Source organism: Miniopterus schreibersii (assembly GCF_964146895.1).
Source record: "Miniopterus schreibersii genome assembly, chromosome: 7".
NCBI classification, from domain to species: Eukaryota; Metazoa; Chordata; class Mammalia; order Chiroptera; family Miniopteridae; genus Miniopterus; species Miniopterus schreibersii.
Window position 1 is genome coordinate 3,929,250 of NC_138108.1, and position 12,221 is coordinate 3,941,470.

A 12,221-nucleotide genomic window follows, 5' to 3' on the forward strand; every position below is an offset into this window, starting at 1 on the left:
CTATATTCCCTATGCTGTACTTCACACCCCACAACTATTTTGTAACAACCAATTAGTACTTCATCCCTTCACCCTTTTCACCCAGCTCCCAACCCCCTCCCCTCTGACAGCCATCAGGCTGTTCTGTTAAGTCCCTCTTCTTAGCTGCAGCATTTGTTTCTGCTGGCCCCGTCACAGTGCCATCAGGAAAGCAGACACGCTTCTCTACCCACAGATGCTCGCTTACACTCAACGTGCTGGTCCTTGTCCACGCCCTGGCACCCTGGCACTTACTTCCCTACTCCTCTGTGACTCACAGAGGACACCTACAAAGCACTGGCCAGGGAAGAGGCACACTTCAGGAGGAAAGAGAAGATGTGGAATCGTCTGGAGAGAAACAGCTGGTATATGCCAACACACTGCCCAGGAGGCTCTAAACAAACATACAGCAAGACACCAGCATTGTGTAGTTGAAAATGGGTATTGAGTACACAGAGATTCGGGTCAGATTTCTAGATCTGGAGAGCAACTGGGGAGAAAGAGACCTTACACTGTGTGAAACGGCTGTCCCATCAGTTCCTCTACAGAAAAGGAACAGAGGCAGTGTCTTATGTTACAAAGAAGTTAGGAATGAGTGTCATTTGTAGGACTTTAATGCAGTGTCTCATCTCAGTAACTGCTATGCTTAACTGTATAAGGGATAGTAAGTGCTCAATATGTATACAATGAACAATAATCTTTCTCCACCAGAACATGGCGGAAAGAAAGCACACTCAGTAGAAACTGTGGCTCACTGTGTATTAGGAATTAGAGAAGGGCTGTGGGGAAGAAAGGTACAAAAACCATCCTCAATTCCTCAATTAAGCATTGCTTTTTTTTTTTAATCCTTACCAGAGGATATTTTTCCCATTGCTTTTCAGAGAGAGTAGAAGGGAGAGAGAGAAACAGATGTGAAAGAGACACATCGATTGGTTGCCTCCCACACACACCCCAACCAGGGCTGGGGATCAAGCATGCTACCCAGGTACAAATCGAACCTGGACCCTTTAGTCCATGGGTCAATGCTCTAACCACTGAGCCAAACCAACTAGGGCAGCATTGCTTTTTTTAGAGTTGGTGAGTCTTTTTATTTTTATTAATTTTTTAGAGAGAGAGGGGGAGAGGGGGAGGAGGGAGAGGGAGAGAGGGAGAGAAAGAGAAGAACATTGATGTGAGAGCAGAACATCGATTGGCTGCCTCCTGCACACTGCCTACCAGGGACTAAGCCCACAACTTGGGCATGTGCCCTGACCGGGAATCAAACCAGCAACCTTTCAGCACACAGGATGCCGCCCAACCAACTGAGCCACACCGGCCAGGGTGAGCATTGCTTTATTAATGGTTTGGTCTCCTCCAGTCTTACAGCCAGACTATACAATCTTACAGTCACAATCTTATATCTAAACCATGAGAGATGAAGCAAGCAGCTCAAGAAACAATATTAAACTTTGAAAGAGCTTTTCCTTCTCCTTAGGCAATTTTGGTTTCTGAAACTTTTGTTGTTGTTTTGTTCTTTCCATTGCTTTCCAGAGAGAGTGGAAGGGAGGGAGAGAGGGAGAAGGGGAAGAGAAAGAGAGAAACATCAATGTGAGAGAGACACATCAACTGGTTGTCTCCCACAGGAGCCGGGATGGAGCCTGCAGCTGAGGTATGTGCCCTTGACCAGAAATCAAACCTGGGACCCTTTGGTCCATGAGCCGATGCTCTCACCACTGAGTCAAACTGGCCAGGGTGGTTTCTGAAATTTTAATTGAAACAAAAAAATAAACAAGTGTTCCGATTCAGAATATGAGGTGCAGAAAAGACCTCAGAACTACTTTACTCCTTGTAGAGTTGAGAAAATGGCTTCAGAACTTGCCCCAGCCCAGAGTCAAGCACCAGACTGATGAGCCTTGTGACCCCCACATCCAATGCTCTTCCCATTTTAAAGCACTGTCTTCTTAATCACCGTGACTTCAAGAACCTTTACTTGTTGTTAAATACTAGGACTAAGGACAAATGGAAAGTACTACTTTGGGTTTAATAAAAGGTTTCACAATGTAATGATTTCTCTGTGAGGATTTAATATTGTGAGGCTTTTCTTAATGCCTTGAATTACATGACAGCAGACTTCAAACACTTTCACACATCCAGAGAATACTGAAGAAGCATGAACCCTAGATGACAAATGCTATTCCACTTAACGCATATGCTGAAAGAGAAGAAAACAAAACCCTCCTTTCACAAGCTGGGTCACTCCACATATGCTTTCCTTAGAAGGGAAAGAAAAATGCTAGAAATATTCATAATTACCACAAAATAACTGAATAGAATCCTCTAAGTACTCAACCAGTTTTTCATAACATAAAGGCTGCCATTTTGCCTGTGAGGCCTGGCATTCCCACACAGCATGTAATTAACAGAACTTTTGTGATAGATTAAGAAATGCCAGGACTACAGTTGACCCTTGAACACAGGTTTGAACTGCCCAGGTCATCTAAAAAAATAGTGCGTATAACTGGACCCTCAGTTCTGCCCAATAGCACTTCTGTCTCCCTAGACTAGAAATTCCTAGCCATGACCTGTTTCCCTAAAGGCAAGGTCTTAATTCACTTTAGAACCCTACTAGTGCCTTAAATTCATTCAACAAACATTTCTTAAACCAAATATGCACCAGTGCACAAGCTATTTTTAGTATTTCAAAAGAGCCTAAATTTACCAATAAGGTAGCATACATCAACTCAGTAATCGGATGACCTATTATAAGTGTAGTATATCTGATTAATGAGAATCAGATAAATAAATATAGCTTGTCTAGTTAGCAAACACTTTAAAACTTGGAGCCTCATGTCATGCATTCTGGGGTACTGGAAGAGTGAAAGAACACGGGCTTTGGAATGGGGCTTTACAGCCTGCCCAACCAGAGTTTCAACACTGGTTCCTCCAGTTAGTAAAGTAAATTACAACTGACTTGAGACTTTAGATCAGATACTTAACCCAAGTCTCACTTTTCTCATTTGTGAAATATGGATAATATCACTGACCTCATAGGGCTATCATGACGACTGATGGAAGTACACAAAGTGGCTACTACTGTGTCCTTCCTCCTCACTACTTTACTGTAACGTTTACTGCCTATTAGAATTTCCTTTTCTAGTGTCTCCATTTTAAACAGGGAAGATACTACAATAATTTCAAGAAAATAACAAATCCTGCATTTGATTCTGCCCAGAGATGGACTGTATAGCACATAGGAAGTGCATAATAATCTTTGTTGAATAAGACTGGTTTTAGTTGCAGACAGCTTCTCAGGGAGATAAGCCTGGGCTCCCTATACCCACAGAAGCAATTACTAGAGATTTCATTTTCTTTCTGAAGACAGGAAAAAGATGCTACTTTACATATAATCACTAACAGATCCAAAACCCCAAAGAAAAGATCTTAAATGCAAAAGAACTTTTGAACTTTATTATTATTTTTTAAAATATATGTTTTTTATTGACTTCAGAGAGAGGAAGGGAGAGGGAGAGACAGACAGAAACATCAGTGATGAGAGAGTCGTGATTGATCGGCTGCCTCCTGCACACCCCCTACTGGGGATTGAGCCCGCAACCCAAGTATGTGCCCTGACCAGGAATCAAACTGCAATCTCCTGTATCCTAGGTTGATGTTCAACTGCTGAGCCACGCTGGCCGGGCTTGAACTTTACTCTTGACTTAACCATCAAGCATCATAAGAACAGATACCATCTACTATAAAATTTTAGCCCTGGTAGGTGTGGCTCAGTCGGTTGGAGCATCCTCCCAGGTACCGAAGGGTTACAGGTTCAATCCTCAGCTGGGGCATGTATAGGAGGCAGTCGATCAATGTTCCTCTCTCACATCAATGTTTTTTTCCTCTCTAAAATCAATTAAAAGCAAAATTTATACCCCCCCTCTCCGAGACACTTTGCACATAGTAGGGACTCACTAAATATCTACTTAAATAATTTTTGTATTGTCCCCTTCTGGTCAATTCCACAACTCACATACTAGTTACCTACAGATGTCTAAAGAGAAACCTAACAATGAACAAATCTGACCTCAGGGACTCAGGTCAGTTGAGTCAGGAAACCAGAATCCTAGAGGTTACCAGGGGGATAAAGAAACATACTGATATAAATACAGGCATGAATTTACTACTAAGGCTCACTAAGTACTCACGGAAGCAAAGGTGCCAATCTGTTTGATATTCTGCTCATAGCTCTGTGAGCTGGTGGGTCGGCCGGGGGTTCTCCTGGAGTACCAGAAAGTGTAGTTGTACTGCAGGGGATGCTCTGCCGGTCCAGGGACAACAGCCTGTGCATTGAAGAAGGTGTGTTAGTCCTGGCCATTTTTCACATGCTCTGAGACTAAGAAAACATTTTACAGCATCACCCTTTACTACCTCCCCAATTTCAAAAGGATACATGATCGATTGCCTGCAATGTGCCCAAGACTCTGCTTACACAGTAAGTTTCTGTAGTAGTTAATTGATTCTAAGTTCCTGTAACATTTTACCTCTGTTCTTGTGGTGTTTGTAACTTTCTACTTCATAACATAGGTATTTATGTTTGTATCTTATCTCAACATATTCCCAGGTCAGGAATCACCTCCTTTATGACACTCTATCACTTACCGGCTAGTAACCTAGGGCAAGTTGTTTAACCTGTTTGTGCTTCAGCTACTTATCTGGAAAATGGGATAAATAATGCTAACCATCTCACAGAGGCACTGAGCAGATGAAATAAATTAATGGATGTAAAATGCTTAGCACAGTGCCTGACACACAGGAAGTGCTCAATAAAGGTCAGCTCTATCGCTATCACCAGTATTAAATGTTAGCTCCTTGATCCACAGTTTCATTCACCTTTATATCCCCTTAGCACCTAAAATGTTGTATTTAGAGAGTACTCAATATTGCAGAATAAAGCAATTAATGATGACTCTGACTTTTTTAAGAAAGAAGTTGAGCCTGCCCGGGTGTGGCTTAGCGGTTGAGCATCAACCTAGGATCCAGGAGACTGCAGTTCGATTCCCGCTCAGGGGGCGTGCAGGAGGCAGCCGATCAATGACTCTCATCATTGATGTTTCTCTCTCTCTCTCCCTCTCCCTTCCTCTCTCTGAAATCAATAAAGATATATTTCTAAAAAAACATACAAAACAACAAAAAAGAAAAGTTGACCCACCTATTTCTCATTCTCTAATTTTTTCCTTTCCAAGTCACTTTTAGTTTAGACCATAGACTGTTACTGACTAAAGATGTGCAGGATTTGAAATACTGAGCAGCAGCCTGCGAAGCAAATGGTGCCTTGCTAACTCCGGGTATTCCCCCTACCTCAGGCTAGTGGGATGCTGGAAAGCAGGCGGCATATCAAGATCCTGTGGTAAGGGGAAGGTTCTGAGTCCCAAAATGAACTCCAGTGATTCAACAATCTTTTCTTGAGAACAAAATCAGGTATTTTAAAACAGTGTACCATCAAGTTAATATGGTATCTTCCAGATAAACAGATTCCACGAGATAACCAAGTCTCGAGTCCCAAGGCAACGACCCCTGTGCAGCACAAAACTCACCTTCCTCTTGTTGCTGCTCTGGCCTTTGTCTCGTTCCATTTTTTCCTTCTCACCATCTTTCTGTGTGCTGTTTTCTTCATTCTGATCATGGTCCCCACTGTCATCATCTTTTAATCTAAACAGAAAGGCAAAACAATGTTATCCCACGATTGAACTAATTCTTGCTTACCTAATAAAGCCAACAGGTCAAATAAACTACCATGTAACCAGCCTGAAGTCACTCAAAATACCAGCAATGAGACAAGAGAAGGGCAAGGGAATGTAGAAAGTCAATTAGGAGGATTAAACAAAACTGAAATGCTCATCAGCTAAGGTTTGAATTCCAGAACACACCGTCTTCCAGTTTCCTAACAAGCTGCACAAAGAGGCAAGCGGTAAACAGTTTAAGGGATTGTTTTCTTGACCAAAAAATAGTCAATAATCAGAAGAGGTTCTGGAAAAAGTAACTGCTTTGGCATTTCAAATGAAGTTTAAAAACTTACCTATCCTTCTTGCCACTCTTCTGACCAGGCCCTCTTCCTGTCATCTCAATTACTACAATAAATTCCTACATGGTTGCCCAACACAAATCATCTCCACTCTATCCATCTTCCACATAGCCACCAGCCCATTTAACTTCCATGCTTAAAACTCTCAACTGTCCCTTGCCCTTTGATGACCACCCTGCAGGATAAAGTATAATGAAATATAAGATACTCTAGAATCTGACTCCTGCCTGCTAGCATCCACCCCCAACCCCCAAAGCAATCTATATACCCACATCTGTGCTATGTGCAAACACTACCCTCAGCCTAAGGTGCCATTCCCTCCACATCTGTTTTTCCTACTAGATGGAGAAATCCCTTAGGACAGTATCTTATTAATCTTTGTATCTCTAGCACCTAGAGCAGGAAGATGTGGAATCAATGATAAATGAAAAAATTCAGACAAAAAATAAACAGAAGGTGAATTCACAAAGATAATCAGAATGCTGTTTAGTTGAGAGCTGGACCACTAACTTACCAGGGACCTTCTCTGAAATCACCTTTCTGGTCCTAATGACTATCTAGTCAAATGGAATTAGGCAACTCTCAAGAAAGGTTCTAGAAATGCTCAAATTATACTACCCTACACAAATACATAAACCTTTTGTAAAGCATTTTACTTTTTTATTTTTCCCCCCAAGAATCTTCACTGCCTAGTGCATAAAAAGCATTCAATAAATATTAAAATTAAGCTAGCCATGTGTTGGGGTTCCTGCTCTGCCCATTTCACAGCCCTAGCTGTAGATATATTCAGGTGGTCATGCACTGTGCCATAAATTTCCCCATCCCGATCCTGAACAAGACATGACTATGAAGGGCACCTGACCAAAGGGCAGTCCAGCCAGGCCAATAACGTATGCCTCAGAGCCTTGCTCAAAATTATGAGCAGATTCCTTCCTCAGCTTTTCATCCAAAAGGTGAACGATCAGAGTCAGCTGGGGCAGGCGTATGGGTCCCACACAAAAAAGCCACAGGGAATAAAGGCAATGAGCAGAAGCAGAGAAAGGCAGTCGGGGAAAGGGAATGGAGCAGAGCAGCAGAGAGTAAAGGCTGGCTTGGTTTGTGACACTGTCATTTCACTGGCTTCGTTTGGCCTCCTTGGACTTTGGGGAGGCCATTATTTGTGCTATGATACCCCTTCCCCTTAAGAAATTTGAGTTGGTTTAGTTTCCTTTCCAAAAGGAGTGTGTCTGGCACATAAGTCCCACAATGTTTACTGAGTACCTACTGTTGGTATCAGACACTACAGAGTGCCTGTCCCCACAGACCTGATGGAGGAGACACACACACGCTCAGGCCTTAGCATGACACAAAGTACTCCTGCTCTACTTACGTGTGCCAATATCATCTCCTGACCGGTCCCAACAAACTCCCTTCACTGTAGTGATCAACCTATTTGCAGTTCCCTGACCTCACCCGTTATGCTCATTATGTGGTCTCTTCTCGGACAGCCCTCCTCTCCTGCTTAAATTGTCCCTCAGGACTGAGAGTGAGGGCCACTTTCTCTTGGAAATATTTCCTGACCTCTCCCTAGGCTGAGCCTAGGCTCCCCTCTTCTGGCCCTCCCCTAATAAAGGTTGGTATTTGTCCCAGCTATACTGTAATGGCCAGTTTTTTGTCTCCTGATTAAAAACATTTCATGGGCTTTTTTCTATTGCTTAGGCCCAAGAAGAGCTCCTAGCTCTCTTCCTTAGGGCGGGCCTACTCCAGACTCAAACCATTTCCCTCTCTTCTCAGCTCCCAAACCCCCATTATACCCTCTGGGTTCCCTTCCCTTAAGTCTTGGTTGAAGAGAGACATAGTCACCCAGCATCTCTCATTTTGCCTTCCAAGCAAAGCATGTAAGTTCCTTTCTTTTTAGTGGTTTTGCTGCTTATCACTAGTAGACAACAGAAAAATAACAAAAATAATTATGTTGAGAAGAAACAACACTACTGTGATCCCTGACCCACACTTTCCGACTCCCTTCTAAGATAGTCATTAGAAACCCTAATGGACCTTCATCTTGTGTAGTTATTTTTTGAGGGTGGAGTTAACCAACCAGCTACTCTCTGAGCCTACACTTAAGGCAAGTCATTTGCATTCCTATGTTCCAGTGTGAAGCTGGATCTGTGCCAAAATATAATCCAGACTGAAAAATCAGTGCTCCCTAGACTCTGGTGGGCAATTAGCATCTCTGAAGCTGTCCAGACAGAGTGGCACCTAATTAGCTCTCCAAGCTTCTGCTCAGGTATGTCCTCATATTTTCTGACTAGACAGAGTCCTTGTGGGTAAGAACTTGGTCTAATTCATCTTTATATGTCTAGCATCAGACAGTGGCAGAAAACAAACCTGTTCAGTGAATGGATTTCTAAAATCAAAGCAATACAAGGCAGAATAGGACGAGTGCCAAATAAGTGGTTCAGACAACAGTTAAGAATGGGCCAAACGCTAACAAAGACAGAGGAGGGGCAAAATCAACCTTGGCACCTAGATCTGAAAACCAAGCTTATCACAGTCGGCACTACAGAACAGTGAAAGCATCTTGGGGTTTTGCATATGAACAGGATCAATGGCAAAGGTAGCTAATGACTTGATAGATGTAGGGGGCTGGGAGAAATTACGGTCTTAGGTTACATTCCCAGAAGTGGAGCCCACACTGTAAAGGAGGCTACAGTTCTTCATTAAGCCCACACTGTAAAGGAGGCATACAGTTCTTCATGAATCCATCAGATTAGACTACAGTACTCAACTCCAGGCACTGGACTTTTAGGGTTCTGGCAAACTGAACCAAGTCCTTAGGAACCACTGGTGAAAAGTACAAAAGCCAAGAATGAGACAAGGTGTACAAAAAGCAAAACTAGGGTCAGGAGTGTTGTTTTCAATTGCTAATTTCAAATGAAAGAGAGCTTTGGTTTTTTTCCTGCATAGCTAGAAGATGGACGTTAAAAAATCCTGGCTCAGTATAAGGAACAGTTAATAATCAGAACGAATTAATAATGAGCCAGGTTAAATTTTATCAAGAGGTGCTTGAACCAAGGTCAAACAACAAATCTGGGCTAGAATCCCACCGCGGGGCCTTTCCTGTTGTGGGCAAGTTCCTTAGCCTCAGAGCGCCTGACTTTCCTTACCTGTAAAAGGAGGTAACAAGATCCCCTCTGCAGGGTTGTCAGGAGTAGAAATAATATATGAAAAGTATCTAGCACGCTGCCCTTGGAAACCATTATTACTGTTCTTACATTAGATTACAGACCTCCAAATGATTTGGGTAGGGCTGGGCCAGATAACTCTTAAAACGTGCCTTAGGATACCGTTCCTATTTGTTCCGTTCGGTGCAGTAAGGGGTACAGGATTGGCAGGCAGCTCCCCGGAAGCGGGCCTTAGCTCTGCGCCAGGGGCTCCAGGGTTTGATGGGGAGGGGGCCAGGACAGGGATGGGCTCAGCTAAGCAGCAGGCTGCAGAAAGCGCTCTGCCCATAGGAAGGGCCCTCTCCGCAACCAAGAAACGTTTCTGAGCAGCTGCCCGGAGTGCTGGAGCCCAGGACCTCTGACTACGCGACCAGCACCCGCTGGACTGGAAAGACCCACTGCCCCGTCATCGCCACCGAAACTAACAGCAGTCCCGCTTCACCTTTATACATCGCCAAGTGGCAATTTACAAAACACCACTGGGCCAAGCTGAACGTGACGTGACCCTTCCAACACCCCTGTGCGGCACGCACACGGCGCTAACCGCCAACGTGGCTCGGGTAACCCTGGCTCACAGGCCGGCTCACTTTTCTCCTGTCAAGTATCTAGGAACTGGTGGGTCGGGGACAGGAAATCCAGGTCTTCGGAAGAGCTAAGAACATAATCTACCTCAAGATACAATCGGCGGAGGGAAATGTGCAAAACTGCTTTGCGTTTCCTCTCTGCATCTCCACACTGCTGCCGGAACTAGGGGTCGGACGGGGAACCGGGGCCGGGACACCGAGCGGCTCCGGGAGGGTGTGGGAAGGGGAAGGAGGGGAGGAGAGAGGAAGCAGGAAGGAGTCTCAGGAAGACGCCGCGGCGCCGCTCCACTGAGCAGCCGCGGCGCCGGCCGCAGCGGCCACGTTCCCTCACCGCACCTTCACGGCCACACACGGGCTCGACCACCGTCCCCCTGCGCGGGTGGGGAAACTGAGGCCCAGAGAGGGCAGGCGACCTGCCCAGGCCAGAGTGGGTGTGAGGAAAGCGGGCTTCAGAAATTCAGAAGCGGCCGGGCTGAGGGCTGAGGGAACACCCAACCGTCCACGCCGCCGGCAACCCGCAGCGCCGGGGCGGGGCGTCCGAAAACCTCCTTCCCGGCCGCCCAGCCACCCTCTCCGGCCCCCGCGCTTCGCCCCAGGTCGGCCCCGCCCCGGGGTCCCCGGGACCCTTGCACCCGCGTCCCCAGCTCCCGCCTCCCAGCCGGCCGCCGGGGTCGGTCCCGCCCGCAGCCCGAGCCCGGGAGCGAGGCCCGCGCCGTGGAGGTGGCGCCGCCGCCCGGCGAGGCGGGGACTGGCGCGGGGGACGGTTGGGGGCAGGGGCCCCGGAGGCGGCCGCACGCCACTCACGCGTCGAACTTGTTGTTCATCCTCTCGCCGTCGCCACTGCCTCACGGAGTGACTTCCGCTCCGCCGGGTCCCTCCGCCTACGGCCCGGCCACTTCCGGTTGCGCGGGGAGCGGCGGAACGGAGGCGCGCGGGCCGGCGGGGGGCCGATATCCCGGTGCGCGCCGCGGGCGGCTGCGCGGAGGGACCGGGCTCGGCTCGGGGGCGGCGGCGGCGGCTGCTGCGGGCTCGGGTCCGCCCAAGCGGCTCCCAGGAGTCGCTCCCGCCCACGGCCTAGCGTGCCGACCCCTCCCGCGGCGGCTCGGAGACAGAGGCAGCGCCGACGGCGCGGGCCCCGGACTCGGTAGAGCACAGGTGCCGGCTCCAGCCCCAGTGCGGGCTGAAGCCCGACTCTCAGCGTCCGCGGGCGGTTTCTTCCTCTTCGGTACTGGCGGTTCTGTACTATGGTACCTGCCTCTTCAGGTTGCCGTGTGGGTTGAACGACATAATCCGTACCCAGCAGCCCTAAGTAAGTGGTAGCTATTGTTAGTCATTGCTCGCTGGGCCCCGAGCTGCAGAGCTAGTCCCCGCCCCCTGAGCACTCAGGAGGGTGAGAGACTATTCTCAGGTGAGGGAGCTGGGGAGAGGCTTACAGGGACCAGGGCAGGTTCCTCCATCACCAGACTGCCTGCTGGGTTAAGCCTGCCCCAGACCCGCAGCTGGTGCATGAACCTGCTGGGGCCTGGGCCCCTCAGCGGCAACCCTGTCCTTGGGAGACGGGGTGATTTCCGGGATCCTCTTCCCTGCCCCCCACAATGCTCCATTGTCGGGTCTCAGTTTGGCACTTTCACATTTTTCAATCACCGTCACTCACACCTTTGGACCTGTGATGAGGGTAGACAGCAACTGATATCTGTGCCCATAGTTACAGATAAAGAAACAGAGGCTCAGGGAGCACAAGTGACTTGCTCAAGTTTACCCTCTTTGGTCACCAGAGGACCTCAGGCCCCAGCTGTACTCTCAAAGCAGGGCCTTGCGTCTTCGGAGACTTCAGCTGGTCATCTTGTTTGCTAAGCGGCGTGGAGGGAGGCTGGTCAGGGGCTCTGCAGTTCCCTGTTACCTCCCAGCCTCCCTACCTAGCTCTTAACCGTTTTTGTGAGACCAGTGCAAATTCCTTGGCCTTTGAGAAGAGAAGGAAGAGAGATCTGTTTTTCTGGGCTGTGGAATCTTTCTTAGAGTGTCTAAGATTGGGTCAGTTAGGAATTCTGGACTCCTAACCATAAGGCCACTACTGTTCTGGGAAACCCCTCTTACTATGGGCCCCTATTTGCCTATCTGAAACATGGTGATGTAGTGACTTGCTTTGCATGGTGCTGTGAGGAGCTCTTAACAATGGAAAAAGATAATAAAACTCATGAAATATGTTGTGATCGATGGCAAAAAAAATGCATATGAGTAGAAAGATCACTGGTGCAGGTGAATACTGGGTGCTTACTGCACCCAAAGGCAAGGGAGGGAGATGGCAGCTGGAGTGGGCTGCCATCTAATTTTGAGAAAGCATTGGCTGCTACTCTTAAC

The 12,221-nt window shown here is 47.3% G+C and overlaps 1 protein-coding gene across 3 annotated transcripts in view; it reads right to left on the bottom strand.

Annotated features, from left to right (window-relative positions):
- The window catches only part of EIF4E2 (eukaryotic translation initiation factor 4E family member 2), a 28,583-nt gene extending 17,490 nt beyond the window's left edge, over positions 1-11,093 (bottom strand). For 2 of the 3 annotated variants that reach the window (XM_081142943.1, XM_081142941.1), the window contains exons 1-3: positions 10,668-10,764; positions 5,589-5,703; positions 4,200-4,334 (exon numbers count right to left, since the gene is read on the bottom strand). In XM_081142943.1, the coding sequence (XP_080999069.1) occupies positions 4,200-4,334; positions 5,589-5,703; positions 10,668-10,687 (270 nt within the window). In that variant the 5' untranslated portion in view covers positions 10,688-10,764. Of the gene's footprint in view, positions 1-4,199; positions 4,335-5,588; positions 5,704-10,667 lie in introns of all 3 variants that reach the window. The other variant, XM_081142942.1, reaches the window with a different exon arrangement.
- Between the last annotated feature and the right edge of the window lie 1,128 nt (positions 11,094-12,221).